This window comes from Hippocampus bargibanti, linkage group LG02, assembly GCF_051943395.1.
Source record: "Hippocampus bargibanti isolate YZ-2025 linkage group LG02, ASM5194339v1, whole genome shotgun sequence".
Lineage (NCBI taxonomy): Eukaryota > Metazoa > Chordata > Actinopteri > Syngnathiformes > Syngnathidae > Hippocampus > Hippocampus bargibanti.
In genome coordinates, this window is record NC_142735.1 from 32,349,539 (window position 1) to 32,376,161 (window position 26,623).

The 26,623-nt window shown below is 41.5% G+C and overlaps 2 protein-coding genes across 10 annotated transcripts in view; both read right to left on the bottom strand.

The window, feature by feature from the left end:
- Positions 1 to 5,688, bottom strand: part of bbs7 (Bardet-Biedl syndrome 7) — a 68,925-nt gene extending 63,237 nt beyond the window's left edge. For 8 of the 9 annotated variants that reach the window (XR_016114306.1, XM_088991056.1, XM_088991054.1 and 5 more), the window contains exons 1-7: positions 5,524 to 5,679; positions 5,249 to 5,397; positions 5,094 to 5,159; positions 4,944 to 5,006; positions 4,682 to 4,857; positions 271 to 457; positions 130 to 202 (exon numbers count right to left, since the gene is read on the bottom strand). Coding sequence is in view for 8 of the 9 variants with exons in the window: in XM_088991056.1 (XP_088847182.1) it covers positions 130 to 202; positions 271 to 457; positions 4,682 to 4,857; positions 4,944 to 5,006; positions 5,094 to 5,159; positions 5,249 to 5,284 (601 nt within the window). In the remaining variant the exon portion in view is untranslated. Of the gene's footprint in view, positions 1 to 129; positions 203 to 270; positions 458 to 4,681; positions 4,858 to 4,943; positions 5,007 to 5,093; positions 5,160 to 5,248; positions 5,398 to 5,523 lie in introns of all 9 variants that reach the window. The other variant, XM_088991052.1, reaches the window with a different exon arrangement.
- A 165-nt stretch (positions 5,689 to 5,853) lies between these two features.
- tmem33 (transmembrane protein 33) lies at positions 5,854 to 22,821 on the bottom strand. Its single transcript, XM_088991060.1, has 8 exons — positions 22,685 to 22,821; positions 19,668 to 19,732; positions 13,592 to 13,686; positions 13,331 to 13,518; positions 12,301 to 12,368; positions 9,768 to 9,901; positions 7,512 to 7,595; positions 5,854 to 6,725 (listed from the first exon to the last, which is right to left on the bottom strand). Exons 2-8 carry the CDS (start codon positions 19,707 to 19,709, stop codon positions 6,596 to 6,598), a joined length of 741 nt encoding a protein of 246 aa, XP_088847186.1. The 5' UTR covers positions 19,710 to 19,732; positions 22,685 to 22,821; the 3' UTR covers positions 5,854 to 6,595.
- Between the last annotated feature and the right edge of the window lie 3,802 nt (positions 22,822 to 26,623).

Below are 26,623 nucleotides of genomic sequence, written 5' to 3' on the forward strand. Positions count from 1 at the left end.
GTGACAATGTCACAATATTGGTCAGGAGGCAGGGGACACCCTGCACCGGTTGTCAGTAAAATAAAGTTGAATAACATATAAGTATAATTGTAAAAGAAAAAAAAACAGATTAAATGGGGATTAATTTACCTTCTTCTTTGTTGTAGCGTTCAATCACAGATGGAGGTCCGGGCACCTCCACCTCATAAGCCAGCTCAGATCCCTGATAAATTTAAGTATTAAAGAAATTGACTTTAGTGATATGGAAAAAGCAGAACGAGCAGGATCTACCTGCAACACCCTGAGAACGCGATCTTGACACGCCAGCACAGGGACGGGGCGAGACAGGTTCTCCGAGGACAAACAAACGATGTCGTTGATCTTGTCCCCTGAAAGGAAGTAGTCCTGGTCTTTGCAGTCACAGTAGTGATTGTAGATGTAGCTGGCGCACACAAAGAGGTCAGCGCCGGACACGTGCCTGTGTGGGAGAAAAAATGGATTGAAGTAAAAAAAGGATTGAAGTAAAAATACATCTTTTATGCTTCACGCTTGTTGAAAAAGACCAATAAGGATTGTCTGTAATCATGAATAATTGTCTACAGTGGCATTTTAAAAATACACGGCATAATTATAATAATAATACATTTCATTTTTAAGCGCTTTTAAAAGGTCCACTTTACAGTCACATATTTAAGAATTTGTTTTTAGTGATGGTATAATTTACTGCAGCAGATTGGACAAGCAATGCAATTTCAGCGACGGCCAAGCAGTGTGTTATAGCTACTGTAATAACAATAATAATAATAATACAATAGACAAAAAAATGGACAAAATCCGACTTCAACGGACAGTTAGGATGGCGGAAAAAAAATCATAGGCACTTTCGAGTATTTCCTACAGAAGTACTTCCTACGGAAAATCCTACTGGACCCTCCGCACCCTGTGCACCATCTTTTCCAGAGACTCCCCCCAGGCAGGCCAGGCGCTACTGATCCATGTGCACCAAATCCAGCAGACATTTCAACAGCTTTTTCCTCCGTCATCATTAACTCTCGAAACAGTAACCTCAATAGAAATGTATAGTGCCTCTGCAAAGTAGTGGCTGGTGAGAGTGTAGCCAGACAGCATAGGTTGGTGGTGTGTAGGATGACGCTGGTAGTGAGGAAGATGAAGAAACCAAAGGCTGAAGTGAGGACAAAATGGTGGAAGTTGAAAAAGGAAGAGTGTTGCACTTCCAGATGACTGGCAAACTACAGCGAACATAATCAGAGACGCAGGTCGGAAAGTACTTGGTGTATCGAGTGGAAGAAAGGTAGATAAGGAGACTTGGTGGTCGTACGAGACGCTGCAGGAGTGTATACAGAGAAAGAGGTTAGCAAAGAAGAAGTGGGACACTGAGAGGACGGACGAGAGTAGACAGCAGTACAAGGAGATGCAGCGCACGGTTAAAGTAAAGGTGGCAAAGGCCAAACAAGAGGCCTATGATGACTTGTATGCTTGGCTGAACAGCAAGGAAGTTGAGACTGATCTTTACAGGCTGGCGAGACAGAGAGACAAAGATGGTAAGGACTTGCAGCAGGTTCGGGTGATTAAGGATAGACATGGCAATGTATTAACAGGTGCCAGTCGTGTGATGGCAAGATGGAAAGAGTACTTTGAAGAATTGATGAATGAGGAAAATGAGAAGAAACAAAGAGTAGAAGATGTGACTGTTGTGGACCAGGGCGTAGCAAGCATTAGCAAGGATGAAGTGAGGAGGGCGCTGAAGAGGATGAAGGGGGGAAAGGCACTCGGGCCTGATGATTTACCAATCTCGGTATGGAAGTGTCTTGGAGAGGTGGCAGTGGTGTTCCTGACTGGGTTATTCAACAAGATCTTAGATGGTGAACAGATGCCTGAAGAATGGAGACGAAGTGTACTCGTGCCCATTTTTAGGAACAAAGGAGATGTGCAGAGTTGTACTAACGACAGAGGAATAAAGTTGATGAGCCATACAATGAAACTCTGGGAAAGAGTAGTTGAAGCTAGACTAAGAGCAGAAGTGAACATTTGTGAGCAGCAGTATGGCTTCATGTCAAAAAAGAGTACAGCAGTGCAGCATTTGCTTTAAGAATGCTGATAGAGAAGTACAGAGAAGGTCAGAAGGAATTGCATTGTGTCTTTGTCGATCTGGAGAAAGCGTTTGACAGGGTGCCTAGAGAAGAGCTGTGGCATTGCATGAGGAAGTCTGGAGTGACGGAAAAGTATGTCAGGGCGGTGCAAGACATGTATCATGACTGTAAGACAGTTGTGAGGTGTGCTGTTGGTATGACTGAGGAATTCAAGGTGGAGGTGGGACTCCACCAGGGGTCAGCTCTGAGCCCCTTCTTGTTTGCCATGGTGATGGACAAGTTGACAGACGATGTTAGACAAGAATCTCCTTGGACCATGATGTTTGCAGATGACATTGTGATCGGTAGCGAGAACAGGAAACAGGTGGCGGAGAAACTAGAGATGTGGAGATATGCCCTGGAAAGGAGAGGAATGAAGATCAGTCGCAGCAAGACGGAATATATGTGTGTGAATGACAGGGATCCAAGTGCAAGAGTGATGCTACAGGGAAAAGAGATAAAGAAGGTGGAGGATTTTAAGTACTTGGGGTCACCTGTCCAGAGCAATGGAGAGTTTGGAAAATAGGTGAAGAAGCGTGTCCAGGCAGGCTGGAGCGGCTGGAGAAAAATGTCAGGTGTGATGTGTGATAGAAGGGTTTCAGCTAGGATGAAAGGAAAAGTGTATAAAACAGTGGTGAGACCAGCCATGATGTTTGGACTGGAGATAGTGCCACTGAAGAAAAGACAGGAAGCAGAGCTGGAGGCTGCAGAGCTGAAGATGTTGAGGTTTTCTTTGGGTGTGACCAGGTTGGATAGGATCAGGAATGAGAACATTAGAGGGACAACTCATATTAGAGGCTTTGGAGAGAAAGTCAGAGAGGCAAGACTGAGATGGTTTGGACATGTCCAGAGGAGAGAGAGTGACTATATCGGGAGAAGGATGCTGAGCCTTGAACTGCCAGGCAGGAGACCGAGAGGAAGACCGAAGAGGAGGTTTATGGATGTTATCAAAAAGGACATGAAGGTAGCTGGTGTGAGAGAAGAGGATGCACAAAACTGGGATAGATGGAGGACATTGATTCGCTGTGGCGACCCCTGAGGGGAAAAGCAGAAGTGCCTCTTTGCAATTTTATTATGATACTAGTGCATCGTGTTCTACTAGAGACAATTTCCTTGTGCGTTCTACATCCAATGATGCCTCAGCTTTCTGGTTCCCAGAAAGTGTGTGTTAGGCGAAAAGTTTGTCTTTCAAACATTTATTTCCCATAAGAAACCATTAAAAAGAGAATAATCCGTTCCCAGGTCGCCATAAAACATATTTTTAAATAATCTACACAAATAAACTAAATAAACTACACAAAATACACCTTATGTTATGTATAATAAATGTGCTATTTGTATTGTAATTAAATAAATATATTGTACTATATAATAAAGTTGTTTTATCTACCTTTGTGATGGTCGATGTAGTTGCCTCTTGATGATATAAGAGTGAAGTTGCCGTGCTTTCTCAGCAATCATACCCTCACTCACAATGTCCCCTGCTAGCTGCTTTTCGTCAATCCTAATCAACAGAAGTTTTTCAACCTCTTCTATTGCCCGAGACCGCTGCTCAGACAACACAGAACCACCCTTAGCCACACATAGCAATGATCGACTTAGCATACTGGTACTGGGACGCTAAGTCACAAAAACACACACACGTTCGTGTTTTTCGATGATCTTCTTGTTCTCGACCATAATTTTCTTTAGTGTCCTCTTCGGCTTAACACTATCCTGTGGTGGTGTCTTTTTCGGTCCCATAATAGCAAAAGTATCCTCAATAACCACGTCTGCACTCAAAAAAAGGGGGTGACGAAAACTAGTCCTCCAGCCACTGTGGCCGAGTGGTTTGGTTTGTCCGCCGAAAACTAGTTAGTCAGCCAAGACTATATGCTCGCAAATTTATGAAAATTAAACCTTATAATAAGCACTATTTTCATAATACACACCCACCACGGCTGGCAGAGTGATCTTCGGCGGAAGCACATGACCGAACAGCACCAGAGGTTAAGTTACCAACAGTCCATATGGAAGGTGACTCTCCTTCCATAAGCCATCAATGACCATCAAAAAGGTAAATAAAACTTTATTTTACAGCACAGTTTATTTCTTTAATTACAGTCCTCATGTAATGCGCCTCTCTTTCCAAACAGCAATTCCCTTTGACCTTCGACCTCCAACGCCATTCCACCTAGCCATAAATGACCATCACAAATGTAAATAAAGTGACTTTATGATACAATGCAGTGTATTTATTTCATTACAATACAATAGCACATGTATTATACATAGAATAAGGTATGTTGTGTGTAGTTTTTTAGGCTTATTTAGTTGAAAAGTATATTTTATGGAAACCCGGGAACGGATGATTCCCATTTTAATGGTTTCCTATGGGAATTTTTTTTTAGATACACACTTTTCGCCTTACACACTCTGTCTGGGAACCAATTAAGTTCGTAAGTTGAGGTCTCACAGTACTTGGCAATAAAGATGATTTTGATTCAAAATTCTTATTTGACTGACGATTAATAGGTTACCAGTCCTAAAACCTCCACAGAGTGTCTCCTTACATGGCATTGATGCTCTCAGTAAGATTGGCCTCAAATGTGAGGAATTGTTTGCCCTTCTTGGTAAATCCTCGCACTTGAGATCCTGAGCAGACGAAAATCTTCTCCTGCGGCGTTCCAGGCGCTCCGCCGAGGTCCATTCGGGATATTTTCTGCGCCGGGAGTGTTTTGAAGACAGGCTTGGAAACATGGTATTACGTTAGCAACAAAATATACACAAAATAAAGCACTGACAGATTTGGGGGGTGGGAGGGAGATGACTTACTACTGCCTCGCCCTTCTTTATCCCAAAACATGTCAATACGCCATCATTGTCGGCAACAGCCACCTGCAACAACAAAACTACTCATTTGAACGCTTATTTGATGAAACACACGCAAAATTATCCGTTTAGGTTGGAATTGATTCTAGATACCTTCTGGGTGGCTTTTTTTCCAAGTGCTGGAAGCAGCCTCATTGTTTTTTGGGATGTTACGCCAACCTGTAAATGTCACCGGTAGGTTGACAGTTTAACACGTGTACATGTTTATATTTCAACATATTAAAAAGAGAGACGGAGAGGAGATTTACCTGGATGTAGTCAACTCGATATAAATTAATCTCCATCTTTATTTGGGGCAATTTAACTCCGGAGGAAACGACACAAGCCGCCAAATTTGATGTTTATCTTGCTACAAAAGTAGGAGGTCATCGGTCCACTCGCCAGTCACAAGTCAATGCTAACATTTGAAATGAAACATTGAAAGAAGAGAGGATTAACGAGATGAGGATTAGCCAATCAAAGAAGATTAGCTCGACACGCTAACGTTGGCTAGTCATCGAGCTATCATTTGCAACGTACTCACACGAGCAGGCGAGTAAATACTTCACATATGACAATAAGTCGTATTTATGATAAAATAAAGGTGGTAAATGGAAAAGCAACAATCTTACAGGTCGAAATAGAGACGGGTTTGCGGCAAAAAAAACGAGGCATTACACCGAAACGTGCTTCCATGGCAATGTCGTCGCCCAGAATAATCTGCGCAGTCATTGGATGACACTTGACAGTATATATTCAATACGACTTCTGATTGGTTTGTTTGCTTCCGCAGTCGGAGAAAAGAGGCCGCGCTAAAGTTGGTTAGATGTTTTTGGAATGCGTGGTAGTCGCAGAATGAATTCAGTGCCAAATGTTACCTTCAACAATTTATTTCAGAATCGTTAATTGCTCATCTCATGATAAAAACGTGGTTCGTCTGTAGACAAATGGACATAATTAACATGGGAGAAAAAACGGAGCAGGCGCAAGTGATTGGTATTAGTACAAGGATAGTAAATGCATTAAAATAGAATGGAATTGAATCAATGCACTGAAAAAACGGAAATGAGACCCAACAGCACTATGTCCCGTTGTTTATGCTTATTCTATAAAACACAGCAGATGTGACAATTGTAAATTCAAAAAAAGAGTGAAGTTAGGCCTTTAAGGAGCACATAACACAAAAATAAACAAAATATTAACTGCACGCAAATCATCATCATGGCCTCCTTCCACTATGGACAATGTTTCAACTTGTAGTTACAGAAGATGTTTTGTTATTTATCTCGGAACATTAGTCAATAAATAAGGTCGTGAGACGACTTGAAGATGTCTGATGTGTTCTTGCACAACGAAAGTGGCGGGTTCACCATTTTGGTGAAGCCGCTTCATGGGACATGAGGTAAATGAGGAGGGGCCAACACAAATCTTCAGTGCAGTGCATTGCTTGCTCAGTCTGGAACTGGAGCACATCGTCAAGTTGTCATTGTGACAATAAAACCAAAATGTCCTCCAACGGTGCTTGCCAGTGTGTCTTCATCCAAAACGGAAGTCACGTTCTTTGCGACAGCCGAACACAAAACACCAAGCCGGAGGTAGGAGGGACGGCGAGGACTTCAGACACCGTTGGGGGCCAAGCGACTGACAAAGCCGATGCTGCTGAGGCACATTCGACGGAAGAAGACGGGACATGCGGGCTTCATGATGAAGTGCTCCAGGAGGATTCGCAGCTCGGTGAAGAGAGTTCTGGCAAAATAAATAACAAAACGGGAAATCCTGAAGAGAGGCGAGAGTAGAGCAATCACATATACAGGTAACATCCGAGTTACGACCGGCACGAGTTACGACCACCTGTACTTACAACCACGACCGCCAGACCCCCGCCCCTTTTTTTATTCTACGCCTGGCACCGCAACGCGCAAGCAGAAGGCAAAGCGTACAATTTTGGCCAGCCAGCATGCAACACACTCGCACAGCAATCGACTGCGTGACTACACTCAATATAGTAGTTATACCGTGCAGATAGTCTCAGCAACATCCCCTGTAGTACTGTACACCGCTTTTTTCCTTCGGTGTCCGCCTGAGTCGAGCGTCTGCGTTGGGCGATCCCTTCTGGCCGTTAGCAGGGAGAGCGTTTTTTCAACAGCATGGGAAGCCGTGCGTATTTGGGTCAGCAGGACCCAAAATTATAAAAGTATAACATTTATAAATGAACTCTACAGCAGTTATGTATACATTACAGGTACAGTTATACAGTAATAAAAATCGATAATACGAAATATAAAATGATAAAAATGACACTAAAAGTGATCAAGTTCATAAAGGAACTGTAAACAGTTTGTATATAACAGTATTCAATCGAAAACATTACTTAAAAACAACAGATTGACATTATATAATATCCTGTCGTGCAAACATCACGTGGGCCATTTTGAATGGATTTCGACTCACGACCGTTTGACTTTCAACCCTTTTGTCTGATCGGAACCCGGTCGTAACTCGGATGTTACATGTATTATGTAGCCCTCTTACCGGCAATATGGGTTTCTTCTGGATGTATAACGCAGGCTGAGGAAGCGATAGTAAATGAAAGGCAGCAGCAAGCTTCCCTGACCACTGTTAACACAAAAGGTACAAAATAACACGACAGTCTATAACATTTTAAAATGACTGACACACCTATACAAACACAATTCCAGTCAAGTTGGGAAATTGTGTTACACCTGAGAATACAGTGATACCTCAGCTTACGAACGCCTTAGCTCACGAACCTTTCGCCTCACAAACATTAAATTCATGAGAATATAATCTTGGCATACGAACCAATTTTTGGCGGACGAACCAAACTACCAGCGCCACGGCGGCTAGCGGGCTAGTTTTCCACCCCCCACGCCCCCTTCAGTGCAGATGTGGTTTGCTATCGAGTGGAATACTTTTGCTATTATGGGACCAAAAAAGACCCTACCACAGGCTAGTATTAAACCTAAGAGGACATTAAAGAAAATTACGGTCGAGTAGAAGAAAGAGATAATCCAAAAACACCAATGAGGTGTGCATTTGTGTGACTTCGCGTCCCAGTACCACTACACTAAGTCGACCATTGCTATGTGTGGCTTAGCGTTTTTCTGTCCTCTAAGCCTCAGGTAATAGAAGAGGTTGAAAAACTTCTGTTGGTTTGGATTAACGAAAAGCAGCTAGCAGGGGACACTGTGAGTGAGGGTATCATAGCTAAGAAAGCACGGCAACTTCGCTAGGATATCATGAAGAGGCAACTACATCAACGACCATCGCAAAGGTCAATAAAACGACTTTATTATACATAAAATAAGGTGTATTTTGTGTAGTTTTAAGGCGTATTTAGTAGAAAATTATGTTTTATGGGGATGTTATATGGCAGGGGTCGGGAACCTATGGCTCGTGAGCCATATATGGCTCTTTTGATTATTGCATATGGCTTGCCGATAAATATTACATATTATAATACATATTGTCGTTTTTTTCGTCGTTCATTTCCCGTTGGGGCTGCAGTTGGCGGAAAGCGCAATTTTGATTGGATGACACTGACCTAGAATGGCCGAAAGCGCCATGTTGATTGGATGATAGTGGCCGTCATGTTGAAACAGGTAAACGCCCAACTAGTGCACTTCACGCCCAACTAGTGCACTTCAGCGTGAAAGCACCGGAGCATTAGAGGAGAGAAAATGTTCTGATTCTAATTTGCAATGAAACAATACCATCGATGAAACAGTCGAATGCCAGTGACATTTTAACAAGCCCCATGTTAACGTGAGCATCAACATACTTCTGCGAGAAGTAGATTGCAGATAGCAAGTGTGGAAGCTTATGAGCCGTGTGCAGGCGAGCTAGCAGTAACTTCGCCTCTGGACCGGCAAATTGAATTTCATTCCGAAGGTTTTCCTGGATTTTTACCAAACACGAGGAACGGAAAACCATCCATGTTAACGGTGAGTACTATCACAAAGTTATTTTAAATAATACATTCTGATATTTTGTTGAAAAGTGGCCGCGCGTGCGCGTGTTTGTGTGTGCGCGTGTGTGTGTGCGCGCGCGCGGACGCGAGCGTTTGTATGTGCGCGCGCGCGTGCGTGTGGCTCTCGCTGAAAAACATTTCTAAATATTTTACTTTTATGGCTCTCTTAGTCAAAAAGGTTCCCGACCCCTGTTATATGGGAACATATTATTCTTATTTTAATCAGAATCAGAATCATCTTTATTGCCAAGTATGTAGAACACACAAGGAATTTGTTTCCGGTAGAACACGCTGCACTAGTATCGTCGTCAAAAAAACCTGCTAAGTGGCACTATACAGTTCCACTTTGGGTACTGTTGAAAGAGTTCAAAGAGTTAATGGCTTGGGGGAAGAAGCTGTTTAAATGTCTGCTGGTTTCTTAATGGTTTCTTATGAGAAATAAATGTTTGGCAGACAAACTTTTCCCCTAACACACACTTTCTGGGCACCAATTAAGTTCATAAGCGGAGGTATCACTGTGTCTGTACAATAATTTTCAAATCATGTTCAACATATATTTAATTGAATACACAAAAAATATAACATATAACATATTTCATCTTAAAATTGCAATTATTTTTTTTTAGCAAAGGACCATCAACTTAGAAGCGCAACAAACAGTTGTTTGTATCATCCAATAGTTTGATGCCCCTTCACATGTCAATGTAATCTTTAGAAAGCCGCCATTTTGTTTTGGGTTAATATTAATTAAAAAAGGGGTCTCGAAAGAGCCGTGTGTACAGTGATTTGTGCGCAACCTGAAGAGCATGAAGACAGTGGCGGGCATCAAGAAGATCTCATTACAGGCGATGAACTTGAGGATGTTCTGCTGATTGGTCGACATCTTGTCCAGGAGGTTCCTGATGAACATCAGGCTGCCTGGTCCCACCGACTGTCCGGATGAGGAAGACAACAGCAACGGTGTGATATGTGCTTGACAGATTTGATCCGTGCAAGTTTTTTTTCCCCTGAACCTTGACCTGATCACAGCTGTTGCCTGAAACACTTACTGAACACTACAACAGGCAATTACTTTTTTTTCTGTGTTTTGTTTTGAGTGAGGGGCTTAATTGTTTGCTATTCATAGCATGAAATATGAATGTTGCAGTGAATTTACTGTACGGAGGTTGGCAAATTTCATTCAATTCTTTTTATGGTTGTGTGAACATGTCGCGGCTTGGAATTGAAGCGGATTTATATGGGACAGGAGATGGATGCTACAGCTTCGTGTTTGCTTTCAACGTTTAATTTGTAGCAGATGTACACACTCCACCGTGACGTCTCTGATCCATTGGTGAAAAGGACGCTTTGACCCTCTACTTCATACAACAAAAAGGATGCAGAAAGAGCTTAAAATTGAATGACTGTGTCTTTGTCTTGTCTTATTTTGCTTTTTATTTTTTTGCTCTTGTTTTGACTTCACGATGGCACCGCGAGAGCGGCTGCCTTTAAAGCAGCTCCTGTATTTTGTTTTTATACTTCTTCCTGTCCTTTCCCCTTCCTTCCATAACTTTGCTGGGGTAAAATGTACATTTGTCCACTGCAAGATTAATCCAAAGCCAAAGAAGTTGTCAGGGGCATTTTCAGAAAATTTATATATTTACACCATTGTCACCAAAGTGTATTTTGTGCAGTGCTTTAAAGGACAACTGACGTCTCCGGACAAGTTGTGTCCATAATTTGTAAAATGGCTTTAAATGACTTCTACTGAGCGTATTTTAATAAGATTCCACCGCATATTTTACGTTTTAAGACTCGCTCTTAATATTCAGGAAGTCTTGTTTTTGAGTTGGTGACGAGTCCGTACCTGACGTCATGAAAGGACTGCCCCCTGCCCGTAAAAAAGACGCATTGTAGCGTCCTTCCATCACGTCAATGTATTTTGCTGTACATGTTTGGTCTGAGAACCGTGTTGCACCCAAAAGCCGCCAGAAGAGGGAGTCCAAGCTCCATATAAGGAATTTATCAGCCTGTGGAAGCGGAGGGAGCCACTGGAGGTCGCCATTTTGTGCCTCTTTTCTGGTGATCCATTGTTGCCCCAATGTTGCCTCAAAATGGCATGGAATAAATTCTTTAATCGATTGCAAACATGTATGCTTTCCTCTTCAGAACTATTCGAATCATATTCATAACTGGATGTGTAACAAGAAAGCATATTCTCCGAATATGAAGCCATTGTTTGGATTCTCCAGCAATGCAAGAAGTCTGGGCGTGACGTCACGAACTGGGCGCGGGACTGTCTGAAAATGCCCAATTCGCAGCTTCATTTTTTGCAGATTTTGGACACTTTAAGTCACAGGTGTCAAAGTCAAGGCCCGCCACATCATTTTTGTCGGCCCGCAAAAGCCAATCAAACTTGTTAAATTCCATGATGATTGCTAAAATCTGAGCCAAAATTTTATATTTTTGGATGTCAATCACAATAAGAGTCATTATTCTTGACTTCAGATTTGAAAATGAGTTATTCATTAATTTGCTGTGTGCTATATATGTAATATTTTTAAGGGATTTAAACATTCTAATGGGTTCCCCAAATTCATAACGGCCATGGAGAGGAAACCATAACTACAATGTGGCCCGCGGCAAAAAATGATTTTGACACCCCTGCTTTAAGTCATTTTTATTGGTGTTTTGCATTTGAATAAAAATATCATACTGTGTGTTTTGGGTATTTTAGATGCTATCAAACGTTTTTCTGATGTCAGTTAAAAAACAAAAAAGTGACGTCGGTTGTCCTTTAAGATGCTTGTCAGCCATGTCTAGACAGACAAGACTCACCACTGATCCATTGGTGAAAAGAAGGCTTTGATTCTCTCCTTTTTCATCTATAACTGCGTCATACAACAAATAGGGTGCAGAAAGTGGTTAAGATTCAATGACTGTCTTTGTGTTGTCATATTATTTTGTAATTTAGTTTTTTTGTGGTTGTTTTTGAATTCAAGATGGCGCCGCCACAGTGGCTGCGTGGGCGGCAGGTCCAGTATTTTGTTTTTTTACTTATTTTCCTTTCCTCTTACTTTTATCACTTTGTTGCATGTAAATGCAATGTAAATGTCTCCACTATGTGACTAATAAAGGTGAATCTAATCCAATGGTGATTGATTACAAACTAAAATATAATGTGACTGTAAAGTGTCCTTGAGTGTTTTGAAAGGCGCTTATAAATGAAATGTATTATTATTATTATTAGAAAAACTCCCTTTTTGATTATGTAAAACGTTTTCCTTTCTGCAAAAACCCTCTTACAAGACAGCAATAAAAGTGGAAGCCGGTTGCGTTGGTGTAACTTACATCCAGGACCTTTTTGGTGTAGGTGGTCGCATGGAGCAAGGAGAAGAGGAAGACTGGGAAAATGCTCACTGAAGACAATGAATTAAAGAACAATAATACACAGTGAAAAAAGTTTGCAACATCGTAAGAGGCTTAAAGGACAACCGACACCATTTTTTGTTTCCTAGCTGACATCAGAAAAACGTATTATAGCATCTAAAATATCCAAAACACGCAGACTGATATTTTTAGTCAAATGCAAAACACCAATAAAAATGACCCAAAGTGTCTCAAAACTGCCACAAAATGAGCTCGGTCGGAACTGGGGAGATTCAGAAAGTCCCGCCCTCTTGTTTGTGACATCACTATTTGTCAGACACTGCCTTGCTCCAGAATCAAAACAATGGCTTCAGAGAGTTCAGATATCGAGAAGATGCTTTCTTGTTACTCATCCAGTTATGAATATGATTCAAATAGTTCTGAAGAGGAAAGCATAAATGTTTGCAATCGATTAAAGAAGTCCTTCCGTATCAATTCGATCTGTCTGGACTCCATTGTAGCACCCAGAAAATGCACAAGATGGTGCACAAGCTCTGTTGGAAATGGTTGATTTGTCCACTGGGAATTTGTGTAAACTTACACATTCTTCATGCATGTGACCGCAATTGGCTGCGACACACCATCACGTTATTTATGTAGTTTTCCTCCTAATTTCGCCATCAACATGGATGAACACGGTGTTTTCAGACGAAAAAATTGACCCAAAATGCATTGTGTGTCGCTTTCTCGGTCAGGGGTGTTCGGAATGTGACGTCACTTCGGCCATCGTCATCAACTCGAAAACAAGACTTCCTGAATATTCAGCGTGAGTCTTAAAACGTAAAATATAGCTATATGCGGTGGAATCTTTGTAAAATGCGCTCAGTAGAAGTCATTTGAAGTGATTTTACAAATTATGGACACAACTTGTCTGGAGGTGTTGGTTGTCCTTCAACAATACTTAACCCACGACAGCTTCCTGAGCAGGCAAGCGCCCTGAATTGAAGGATACTAGTAATGGGATAGGAGTTGACCAGGATGAGCGAATAGAGCAGATAGTGGCAGCTGTCCTCTTGCAGCGCCTGCGCCACAAATACCCGACTCAGTTGGAACCTTGGAAGCCTCTGATGGAGACGCAAGGCGCTAGTGAGTGCGTTGGCCAACAGAGCTCGCTGGTAGAAGTTGGATGCCGCGTTGGGCCTAAAACAAGAAGAGTTTGGCACGGTAACAGATGTAGTTATCCTAACCGACGGCCGTGTGAGGGCATACTCACCCCAAGATTGGCAGGATGAACATGATGGAGCAATAGACGGTGAAGAGGCGGGATAGCCACATGGCAGTTTCCAGCTTGTTGCTCATTAAAAATTGCTAAAGGAGGACATACAAAAAACATAATTGCTGTTACATTGTCCCATACATTCAGAGCACTGCTGATCCCATCTTGAATGCCGTCTTTTGCGGCAACCGCTGGCATCATTAACCCATTCACTGCCATTTACAAATGTATTCAGGAATTGAAAATATGACATTGGTTGCCATTCCTGAATTTGTGCGGGTTGTGTTTTTTCATGCTTGGGTGCCAATAAAGCGCTGGCCGTGGCCTCTGGCAATGTTTTTTTTCGCTTCTAGAAGGGGGCTGCATTTCCCCTTTTTTCCATGTTAATAATAATAACAATAATAATAATAATACATGTAATTTCTAGCTGGCATTTTTTTCCACTATTCCTTGCCCCCAGTCTTCGGTTCAAGCCGCACGTGATTGGTCAAGATCCGTGGTAGAGGGAGGCGACACTTGCAGCACTGAGCGTGGGCGCGGTTACAGAAACAGAAACACACACACACTAAAGGGAAATGAAAGCTTGATAGAAAACAGTGAGATTTGGACTTTATTGATAGTTCAAAGGCAGAGTTAAAAGGTTAAAATATCCCATCAATCAGGCCCCACAAATAACCCACACAAGCCATCTGTATAATTTGAAGAGAACATACAAGCAAGGGAATTGGATTGGATTTGTCTTTATTAGTCTCGCAGTGGAGAAATTTACATTTAACAGCAGCAAAGATATGAAAGGAATGAGAGTAGAAAAACAAAATACATGAGCTGCTGGAAAGGCAGCCACACTCGCGGCGCCGTCTTGAAGTCAAAAGAACAAAAAAAAACTAAATAACAAATAACATGACAAAACAAAGACACAGAGAGTCATTCATCTGAAGCACTTTCTGTACCCTCTTTATTACACAAAGCAGTTCCACATGAAAGAGGAGAGGATCAAAGCGTCTCTTCACCAGTGGATCAGGGACATCATAGTAGAATGTGCACGTCAACTACAAGCTAAATGTTGAATGCGAACACGCAGCTGTAGCATCCATTACGAAGAGATTGTCTCACATCTCCTGTCAAACATAAATCCGCTTCAATTCCAAGCCGCGACAGTTCCATATACGCATTGGCGCTCCTCAAGCCGTGTATTCATCCAGCCGCAGACAGTCCAACAGCACCGACCTTCCGCTGAACAAAGCGGGGCTGTGAAGATGCTGCCCATTACAGGCGCAAAAAAGCACAATGGCCCCAGTGGTGTCCAGCGATGACAGTCGAATGGCACCAACATTCCTCCCGTTCAAAAACAGTACTGGCATATTCATTCTGCGGAAAAGGCGCAACCGCTCAGCACAGTCTCCTCCTTGATGAATGTCGTGGTCAAAAATGCTGAAAAACAATCCATATCCATTCCACACGAAGCACAACAACACAAAGTGACAAAAGAAAACACAAAACTATACAAAAACAACAACGAAAAGCAAGGCTCATGAGAGCACTTGCTGACGGCTGCCTACTCGGGCGCCATCTTGGACTCCTTTACCAGCTATTAATGAAGTTTCGAGTGTGTCTGCCTGCATGTGTTGCAATATCACAACTTCCAAGATGTACAACCCAGAGCTCCTTGAGACATATTATGCAACAAGTTATCCATTCCATCAAGCCATCGAACATCAAAATGGTAAATAAAACGACTTTATACTCTATTTATACAGTTTATTTCTTTAATTACAATACCATAGCACATTTATTATACATAAAAAAGGTATATTGTGTGTAGGTTTAAAGGACAACAGATGCCTCCGGACAAGTTAAGTCCATAATTTGTAAAATCACTTCAAATGACTTCTACTGAGCGTATTTTTCAAAGATTCCACCGCATATAGCTATATATTAGGGTTTAAAGGACAACCGGCATCACTTTTTTGTTTCTTAACTGACATCAGAAAAACGTTTTATAGCATCTAAAATACCCAAAACATGCAGTATGATATTTTTATTCAAATGCAAAACACCAATAAAAATGACTTAAAGTGTCCAAAATCTGCAAAAAAATTGAGCTGCGAATCAGGCATTTTCAGAAAGTCCCGCCCCCAGTTCGTGACGTCACGCCAATACGTCTTGCATTGCTGGAGAATAAAACAAATGCCTTCAGATTCGTATAATATGCCTTCTTGTTACACATCCACTTATGAATATGATTCAAATAGTTCTGAAGAGGAAAGCAAACATGTTTGCAATCGATTAAAGAATTTATTCAGTGTCATTTTGTGGCAAACGGGCGGGGGGGAATGTCTCACGCAACAAGAGGCAATGAAATGGCCACCGAGCTGTGAGGAATGAATCAGCCCGTTTCCACAGGCTGATAAATTCTTCAATGGAGCTTGGACTCCCTCTGCTGGCGGCTTTTGGATGTAAAATGAGGTTGACAAAAAAAAAACAGTACAGCAAAATACATTGACGTGATGGAAGGACCGCTACAATGCGTGTTTTTTACGGTGAACGGCAGTCCTTTTCTGACGTCACGTGAGGACTCGTCACCAACGTAAAAACAAGACTTCCTGAATGTTCAGCGTGAGTCTTAAAACGTAAAATATAGCTATATGTGGTGGAATCTTATTAAAAGAGGGTACAGCAAGTCCTGAAGAATGAATGTCTCTCTGTGTCTTTGTTTTGTCATATTGTCTCTATGCTGTCATATTATTTGTTATTTACTTTTTTTTTGTTCTTTTGACTTCAAGACGGCGCCGCGAGAGTGGCTGCCTTTCCAGCAGCTCATGTATTTTGTTTTTCTACTTTCATTCCTTTCATCACTTTGCTGCTGTGAAATGTAAATTTCTCCACTGTGAGACTAATAAAGGCATATCCAATCCAATCCAATCCAATCCAAAATACGCCAAGTAGAAGTCATTTGAAGCCATTTTACAAATTATGGACACAACTTGTCCGGAGACGTCGGTTGTCCTTTAAGTAATTTTTATTGGTGTTTTTCATTTGACTAAAAATGCCTGTGTGTTTTGGGTATTTTAGATGCTATAAAACGTTTTTCTGATGTCAGTTAGGAAACAAAAAAATGGTGTCGTTGTCCTTTAAAGGACAACCGACGTCTCCGGACAAGTTGTGTCCATAATTTGTAAAATGGCTTCAAATGACTTCTACTGGGCGTATTTTACAAAGATTCCACCGCATATAGCTATATTTTACGTTTCAAGACTCGCGCTGAATATTCCGGAAGTCTTGTTTTTGAGTCGGTGACGAGTCCGTACGTGACATCACTGAAGAAACGCCCCTGACCGAAAAAGAAGGACACATTGTAGCAGTCCTTCCATCACGTCAATGCATTTTGCTCTGCTTGTTTGGTTTGAAATCGTTGTGTTGCACCAAAAAGAGCCACCAGAGGGCGACCAAGCTCAATATAAGGAATTTATCAGCCTGTGGAAACGAGCTGATTTATTCCTCACAGGAGGTTGGCCGCCATTTTCTGCCTCTTTTTTGGTGATACATTTCCCCCCAATGTTGCCTCAAAATGATACGGAATAAATTATTTAATCGATTGCAAACATGTTTGCTTTCCTCTTCAGAACTATTTGAATCATATTCATAACTGGATGTGTAACAAGAAAGCATATTCTCCGAATCTGAAGCCATTGTTGTGATTCTCCAGCAATGCAAGACGTTTTGGCGTGACGTCACAAACTGGGCGCGGGACTTTCTGAAAATGCCCAATTCGCAGCTAAATTTTTTGCAGATTTGACATTTTAAGTCATTTTTATTGGTGTTCTGCATTTGAATAAAAATATACTATATATTTGGGTATTTTAAATGCTATAAAACGTTTTTCTGATGTCAGTTAGGAAACAAAAATGTGATGTTGGTTGTCCTTTAAGGCTTATTTAGTTGAAAATTACGTTGTATGGGGACCCAGGAACGGATTATTCTCATTTTAATGGTTTTCTATGGGAAATTAATGTTTGGAATGCACACTTTTCAAATTACACACACTTTCTGGGACCCAATTAAGTTCGTAATCCAATGTATTGGTTTATAGAGCGCTTTAACAACAGCTGAAGCTGGAACAAAGTGCCAACATCCGGGTAGTGTGAAGGCTGGCACGAATGGCAGCCGCTGCTCACCCGCGGAAAAACGTAGCTCCAAGAATCGGATCGCTCGCGAACGACACATCACTCATTGTGGCACTCATTGGTGTGTTTTCCGAAAAATAGTTTGTATGCCAAGATTATATTCTCGCGAATTTAACGTTCGTAAATCAAAACCTTCGTTAGCTAAAGCGTTCGTAAGCCGAGGTATCACTGTATGTATGTATTGCATTGTATTTTGGACAGCTGCCCTCATTTCAAGCTCACATAACTCCAGACCCATATAATTTAGGAAATAACTATTTTTTCCTGATGAAATAGAGTCTATGGCAGTGGTGTTAAACATACGGCCCGCGGGGCGGAACCATCCCCCAAGGAGGTTCGATCAGGCCCGCAGGATAATTTTAAAGTGGAAAAATGCATAAAAGACATGGAATTAATATTTTTAATTCGCTGCAATTCATGGATTATCCGCTAAGGGGTGCACTCTTTCCATCAGAGTAGAAGACACGCCGCATCACTGAGACAGACTGAAAACAGCAGACGGTGTCAATGCGCCATCTGCTGCTTGTTACGACGTTGTTAATACCTTGTTCTCTACCTCTCCGCTACACCCTCATTAGCCAAAATGTCGTTATCCAAATGGAGAAAAGTAGATAAGGAGTGTAGAATTTTCAAAGAAAATGGACCACGTCCTATTTATTTACAGAGATGCACGGAAAACCTTTGTGCTTGGTGTGTTTGCAACACGTTTCAGGATTGAAGGAATATAAAATTCGACGCCACTACGAGACTCATCACAGCGAAAAATATGACGGGTTGCAAGCACTTTCTTCATTACACATTTAAAATCACTCTCCTTAGTTTGTAAGGTGTACGCAGGGATTACATTTAGATTTTATATGCGAATGTGTAAGTGGTTTAAAAATTCCCTTTCTTTAAAAGTCTCATTTAATCTTAAAGTGCATTACTATATTTTTCAGTACCAATTAAAGTTTTGTGCCTTTGTACAATCAGTGGGATCGGTTGCAATGCATATTTGTGAATGATAAAAGTAAATTGCACATTTGTCTAAGGAAATATGAGGTGTTTCATGAAATGTTTTGTAAAAGGATAGCTCATTAAATGTCAATATTTTACTCATGTTCTTGTGCTTCTTTACACTAATTATTTTTAGCAGAGTATGGTATAATTTTAATGGTCCGGCCCACTTGACATCTCCCTAGGGCGTATGTGGCCCGCGATGCGAAATGAGTTTGACACCCCTGGTCTACGGTTTCTTACGCTTTATTGAATATTTATGTAGTCCTAAAACTCAATATTCTGTCGGTCCTAGCAATTGAGTGACAATTACAAAAACCCTGGCACTGGAGTGCATATATTTTTGCACATCGTTTGACAGTGAATGAGTTAAGGACAATGAAGATGACGGACGAAAAAGCCCTCCCGTCCTTGCATAGTCCATACTTTTTACCAAAATGGTCATCCTCCCGAAGGAACAGAATCGCTATCATTCAAAAAACACCAAAGTCCATTTCAAAATGACACTTTCACTGCCCAAGCCCGAATACAGAGGGTTGTGTCAGGAAGGACATCCGACGTAAAAGCTTGGCCAAAACAAACATGCGGATCAAACCTCTGAAGATGGAGAACACTGATTTGCTGTGGCGACCCCTTGAAGGGAAAAGCCGAAAGGAAAAGAAGACTTTCACTGTTCGTACAGCAAAATCTCGACTGTTTACAATTGACAAAGTCCCAACCTAGCACATCATTAGTTTGTTGCTTCTATCCAAAATGTGTCCAGTTTCTCAATTGAATTTGGGTTATGCTCCCATATGTTGCAAAGAAACTTTTCTTTTGTGATTTTTGTTTGTTGGCACGCTGAACAGAAAATATGACATGATGATTGATATGGCAATCATCAATTGGCTTACCACGGGCCCCAGTCTCTGAGGGTTTTGACTGTTGTCTGCCATTTTCGCTGCCCGGGGGTTTCACTCTGTTCAAGAGAGAATACAAAAATAAAGCTCAATCAGTGTTAATTCTGTTGACTAAAAATTGTTGTCGTTCATTTTGTCGCAATTTTGTTTCTATATGAGAACAAAAAAAATAGAAACCATTCACTGATAGGATAACTTAACTGATTGACAATTTCGTTATCCATAGCTGATAAAAAGTGACCAGAGGATTTGGATATCATTTCACATAATAATAATAAAATATTGGATTGGATTTGCCTTTATTAGTCTCGCAGTGGAGAAATTTACATGTCACAGCAGCAAAGTTATGAAAGGAATGAAAAAACAAAATACATGAGCTGCTGGAAAGGCAGCCACTCTCGCGGCGCCGTCTTGAAGTCAAAAGAACAAAAAAAAAACTAAATAACAAATAACATGACAAAACAAAGACACAGAGAGTCATTCATCTGAAGCACTTTCTGTACCCTCTTTATTACACAAAGCAGTTCCACATGAAAGAGGAGAGGATCGAAGCGTCTCTTCACCAGTGGATCAGGGACATCATAGTAGAATGTGCACGTCAACTACAAGCTAAATGTTGAAAGCAAACACGCAGCTGTAGCATCCATTGACGAAGAGATTGTCTCACATCTCCTGTCCCACATAAATCCACTTTAATTCCAAGCCGCGACAGCTCCACATACGCATAGGCGCTCCTTCTCGCGGGCTCCTCCAGCCATGTATCCATCCAGCCTCAGATTATCCAACAGCACCGACCTTCCGCTGAACAAAGCGAGGCTGTGAAGATGCTGTCCATTACAGGCGCAAAAAAGCACAATGGGCCCTGTGGTGTCCAGCGATGACAGTCGAATGGCACCGACATTCCTCCCATTCAAAAACAGTACTGGCATATTCATGCTGCCGAAAAGGCGCAAGCGCTCAGCACAGTCTCCTCCTTGATGAATGTTGTGGTCAAAAATGCTGAAAAACAATCCGTATCCGTTCCACACGACGCACAACAACACAAAGTGACAAAAGAAAACACAAAACAATACAAAAACAACAAAAAAAGCAAGGCTCATGAGAGCACTTGCTGACGGCTGCCTACTCGGGTGCCATCTTGGACTCCTTTTTTATATTGTATTTATAAGCGCCTTTCAAAACTCTCAAGGTCATTTTACAGTCACAGGATAAGTTTTTCTGTGGGTGAGCAGCGGCAGCCGCACGCACCAGCGTTCAGTCAACCCGGAAGTAACTCAAATAAATAGAAAGCTAGCTACCTAGCTAAAAGATAGCTACTGATAGCTATTAGATAGCTAGCTAGATAACCATCTAGAGAGCTAGCCAGCCAGCCAGACAGCTAATAGATAGCTATTAGATAGCCATTAAATAGCTAGCCAAATAGCCAGCCAGATAGCTAGCCAAATAGCCAGCCAGCCAGCCACTAATAGATAGCAAATAGGTAGCTCGGTAGCTAGCTAGATAACTAAGTGTGAGTTCATGACCAAAACAGATAACAACTCGCTGTACTTCTGTATCTTTAGTAAGTTGTGACTCATGTTCGTGTGCTCGTTAGCGACACTAGCATCAGGTGACCAAGTTTCGCGATGTTTGGTCGAATAAGACAAAAGTGTAGTTTGTGGTTTTATGTCGAGATGTGTTAATAGATGATGACCAATTCCTTCCCGTTCCGAAAACGACTGTGTGTCTTTCGTTTTCGCGTATGCCGACATTCACTTAATGTTAAAGTGTAATTATTCTGTGTGGTCGCTACATGGTACCATTATTATTTAACTACGACAGAAAGAAATTGAAAATTATAAAAATCATTCCCGATCTGGGAAAATCTGGAGGACTTCCATCTCTGTAAAACAAAAATATAATCATATGTTGAAAGTATTTGCATATACGTTGAAAATGATTTGCAAATCATCTTTTCTATTTTTATTTATGTTTGATACAACAACACAAAGTCATTGTAGTTGGATTTGTACAGATCTATGTGAACTGTGTAAGATTGTGCAGGTACAAGTAATGAAACCGCCTGGGTATTTCAGGAAAAATGTTCAGGAAATCACACTTGTTCCGAACTACTATCCATAATCACATTTCATTTTCTTAAGAAAATGCAGCATTTTGGATAATTTCATACAGATACAGGAAAGACAATTAAAAGGAGGTGGAAAACTATACTATGAAACGGAGGGATATCGTGACTTCTGTGATGAAAATTTTGAAGGAAAGATGAAGGAAATGATGCCTGAGTACAAGGAAGGCAGAGAAGTAGGTTTTAGCAAATTAACTGAAGATGAAGAGGAAGGAAAGGAATAAGGGAGAAAGTGAGACTAACGAAAAGGAAGGAAGGTCAGATAGAACGGATGGAGTTGCAACTAAACATGGAAAGGCGAGGAGAAAAGGCAGGCATTTAATGAATACGAACATTTGGACTATTCTTGTGTCATAAAACAACCGGCGCACCTAAATCACATGAGCCATTTCGGTGATCACGAAACAGGTGATCTCCAACTACATACGTGTAATGTATTCTAATGTATTAGAATAAAGAGCAATCGATTTGTTGGTAGTTAATAAGTAATGACGATTAGAGCCAACCATCATCGTTGTGCACAAGAAGAAACCGTTAATCGGTCTCCATTGAACTGCACACGGAAGCATACCTGCCGCCGGACATACTTTCTAACAAGGATACTTTTAACAGCGGCTTTACATTAAATAGTGGGGAGACACGTAGAAACGCGAACGCCTCAGGGTACTATTAACGGCTGTGGGAACGATGATTTTACACGCCTCATCAATGTCAGTTGGGGGCAGGTGAATCGAGAACATTCTCTTTCAGCTACTAGCAGGGCCTAAGCTAACAATTATTACCCCCTCTCCACCGGTTTCGCGACATCTAACTGAGCATATATCTGTTTGGAAAAGGGAGACTTCTATCGACGTCTAAGGTTTTTGTGATACAAATCAACATTTACCGATATTGGAGCGTGGAACCACTCTGCTATTGCGAAGCTGTTGTCACGATGCTGTTCGTCATCCACGCACTCTCAGCGAATGATCAGCTGACCTTCTTGCTTGAATGACGACATTCTCGCCAGCTATCGCGATGATAGAAAGAGAAGGACTTCCGGGAGAGAAGTAAATAATAATAATTAGAAGAAGAAGAAGAAGAAGAAGAAGAAGAAGAAGAAGAAGAAGAAGAAGAAGAAGAAGAAGAAGAAGAAGAAGAAGAAGAAGAAGAAGAAGAAGAAGAAGAATACGACATTTATAAGCGCCTTTCAAAACTCTCAAGGTCATTTTACAGTCACGGGATCAGTTTTTCTGTGGGTGAGCAGCGGGAGCCAAACGCACCAGCGTTCACTCAACCCAGAAGTAACTCAAACAGATAGAAAGCTATCTCGCTAGCGAATAGATAATAGATAGCTAACAGCTTGCTAGCTAGCTAGATACACCCTTACTGTGAAGTTCAGGCAGAAAGTTTCCTCAAGATCATCCTCGGGGTAGTCAAGTAACACCTGGAGACTCCTAGTTTGCAGCAAATGAATACGTTTGACATGTGTGATAACTGCCTCGTATCTAAAGAACGTCCAAACTATTGATTTCATTCAAATGAACTGAGGCTAAAATTTGAAAAGATGAAACATGGGCAATAAAATGATAAACCCATGGGTGTGTTTGTATTTTTGCTGTCATTGATTTATAATTTACATTTATGCCAAATAGAAAGGCCATTGGGGTTGTAATATTATGTGAACAAATACCGGTACTATACTGTACAGTATCTTCACTCGACTCTATGGGGCGTAAATGAGAATCCAAACATTGAACAGATCAGATGATAAACAAATCAATAAACCAACAAATACATGATCTACATTAATCACGCTCCCACTCCGTGGCCCTAATGAGCATTACATGTATTTTAAACGATACAGGTACAGGTAACATCCAACTTACGACCGAGTTCTGTTCCGACCAAACGGTTCTAAGTGAAAATGGTCATAAGTCGAAATCCATTCAAAATGTTGAATAGAGACTCAGAGGCTAAATGCAAACTGGTGCCATCACACGGTCGATTGCTGTACATATGAACATTGCTGTACGCGTTGCCGGCCTGCTAGCGTGTTGCGGTGCCAGGCATAGTATTTACATTTTTAAAAAAGGGTCTGGAAGTCGTGGTCCTAAGTTGAGCCAGTCGTAAGTCAGATGTTACCTGTATTGTTTATATGTGTTTACTATGTACAGCACTTTGTATTGCTTTCCATCCGTCCATCCATTTTCCAGACCACTTAATCCTCATTAGGGTCGCGGAGGGTCCTGGAACCTATCCCAGCCGTCTTCGGGCACGAGGCGGGGGACACCCTGAATCGGTTTCCAGGACAATCGCAGGGCACACATAGACAAACAGCCAGTCACTCTCATACCATGGGACAATTTGGAGTGTTCAATCAGCCTGCCATCCATGTTTTTTGAATGTGGGGGGAAACCAGAGTTAAATTGTATTGAAGTATTTTTGAATTAGACAAGAATTAAAAGAATACTAAATAAATCCACAAGTCCCGGCCTTGATCGAGGGAGACAAAACTGTGCGACCTTTAGTGCAAATTTCCCCATTGGGGGATGATGAAAAGGTTTTTTGTTTCTGATTCTGATCACCTGCGTGCAGAAGGTTGACGGGGGACTTCCAGGAATACACCGACAACAACTGCATGGTAAGGGTGGCTTTTATAGCCATAATTAAGGAAATGGGGAACAGGTGCGTGAGTCAGGAGAGCCAGGAAGGGAGGAGCCCGCTCCAAGGAGCAGCGGAGGAAGAGACAGGAGGGGAGGGGCATGCTCCTTGCGTCGAAGAGGATGTGACAATAGACTCATTACATGACTTCACAGCTAACAACACACATTTATTTATATTTAGCGAGAGACCTGACACTTTGGAAAACTGTTTAACCAGAGCTATGGCCTTTGGAATTTGCTCAGAAATTTTCAGGAAGAGTGTGGTGTCATCTGCCACCTGACTAATCACAACCTGCCTGCCCGCTATTTCAATACCTTGGACCTCGCTTTCAGTGACCAAGAGTGATAAGATTTGTGCTGAAAGTAAGAATAAATACGGAGAAATGGGACAACCTTGACGGATGCCACAGGAGACGTTGAAGCGAGGGGATGTACCATATTTAAGCAGTATTGAGGAGTTGCAGTTGGTGTACAATGTCTTAACAGCCTGGGTAAAGTAGTTTCCCAAACCAAACTTATTAAGTGATTGAAAAATAAAATGGTGTTCCAAAGTGTCAAAAGCTTTGTAAAAATCGAGAAATAAAATAAAACTATTGTGGTTAATAAGTTCCTGATAATCAAGAATATCCAATACAAGACGAACATTATTGGCAATGTGTCTTTTACTCAAGAAGCCTGACTGTGTTTCACTAATTATATGCGGTAAGGATTTTCTAAGTCGGTTTGCAAGGATGGAGGCGAAAACTTTAAAGTCTGTATTTAGTAGGCAGATAGGGCGCCAGTTTTCAAGAGATTATGTGTCTTTTTTTTGTTTTGGAAAGAGAGACCTTGAGAGAGTGAACAGGGGAGGGAGCCTTTTGAGATGCTTTCAGAAAAAAACATTGAGCAGGAAAGGAGCCAAAGAGTCAGAAAAAGTTGTATACAATTCTGAAGTAAGCCCATCGTTTCCAGGATAGTTATTTGTCTTGAGCTGCTTAATTGCATCCTGCACTTCAATTAGACTGATTGGTTGATCACATCGTTTTTTTCTCATTAATGTTAAAAGTTTTATTGGATGTAATGGATTCTAAAATTGACACTGGCTCTGCTTGCATATGGTTGGAAGTATGTAGGTTACCATAGAATTTTGAGCAGAAAGAGGAGATTTTGTGGTAGTCTGAAACAATTTTGTTATCAACTTTTAATGTGGGCGGCCCGGTAGTCGAGTGGTTAGCACACCGGCTTCACAGTGCAGAGGTCGCCGGTTCGCGTCCGTTCGGTCCGGCCTCCCTGTGTGGAGTTTGCATGTTATCCCCGGACACGCGTGGGTTTTCTCCGGGTCCTCCGGTTTCCTCCCACACTCCAAAAACATGCATGGCAGGCAGATTGACCACTCCAAATTGTCCCTAGGTGTGAGTGTGAGAGTGACTGTTGTATGTCTTTGTGTGCCCTTGGCGATTGGCTGGCAACCAATTCAGGGTGTCTCCCGCCTCGTGCCCGAAGACAGCTGAGATAGGCTCCAGCAGCCCCCGCGACCCTAATGCGACCCTAATAAGCGGTACGGAAAATGAGATGAGAGATGAGATGAGACTTTTAATGTGTCAATTGTTTGTTCTTTAGATTTAGATTTTTCCAAGTTAAAGAAGTACGATGAGCATTTTTCCCTTTCTTCCAGCAAACGCCTACTGGATCTGATAAATGCATCCTCTGCTTTTCGTCTATATATACCATCAAGTTTATTTTGGTAGTCTGCTAACTTGGCGTGATCATAGGGTTGCTGATTGACTGGAAAGAGCGATTATTTGAGCACATAATTTGTCCTCTTCCGCTCTTCTGTGTTTCGCTAAATTGCTGCTATATTTCCTCATGTATTTACCAATTTCGTACTTTAGAAGTTCCCATTGGAGGCTGAAAGAGATTTGAAGAAGGGCTGTATCCCAATGAGACTTTGTTCACCTGTTTATATTTTGCTTTACCTCATCATGGGCTAACAAACTGTTGTTCAGCTTCCAACATAAAGCCTTAGGAATATTCATAACTGGTGTCAAGGTTATCTTAAGTGTGATTATTTTATGATCAGACAGTGGTGCTGGGTCTACTTCAACGAGGTCTGCAGAGATTGTTTTATATATCAACCAGTAATCCAGTCTCGATTGTTTTGAAAGGTCCTTAGAGTGCCAAGTATATGTTTTTAGAGAGGG

Bases quoted from the DNA above. Each gene is read 5' to 3' on its own strand.
- tmem33 (XM_088991060.1), bottom strand. From the start codon at position 19,709: ATGGCAGACAACAGTCAAAACCCTCAGAGACTGGGGCCCGTG. The intron at 12,369-13,330 runs GTATCCTTCAAT...CATTGTCTTCAG, and splicing joins CAACTCCTATCCCATTACTA to TGAGCATTTTCCCAGTCTTC. The intron at 7,596-9,767 runs GTTGCGCACAAA...TTGTGTTAACAG, and splicing joins ACTGTCTTCATGCTCTTCAG to TGGTCAGGGAAGCTTGCTGC.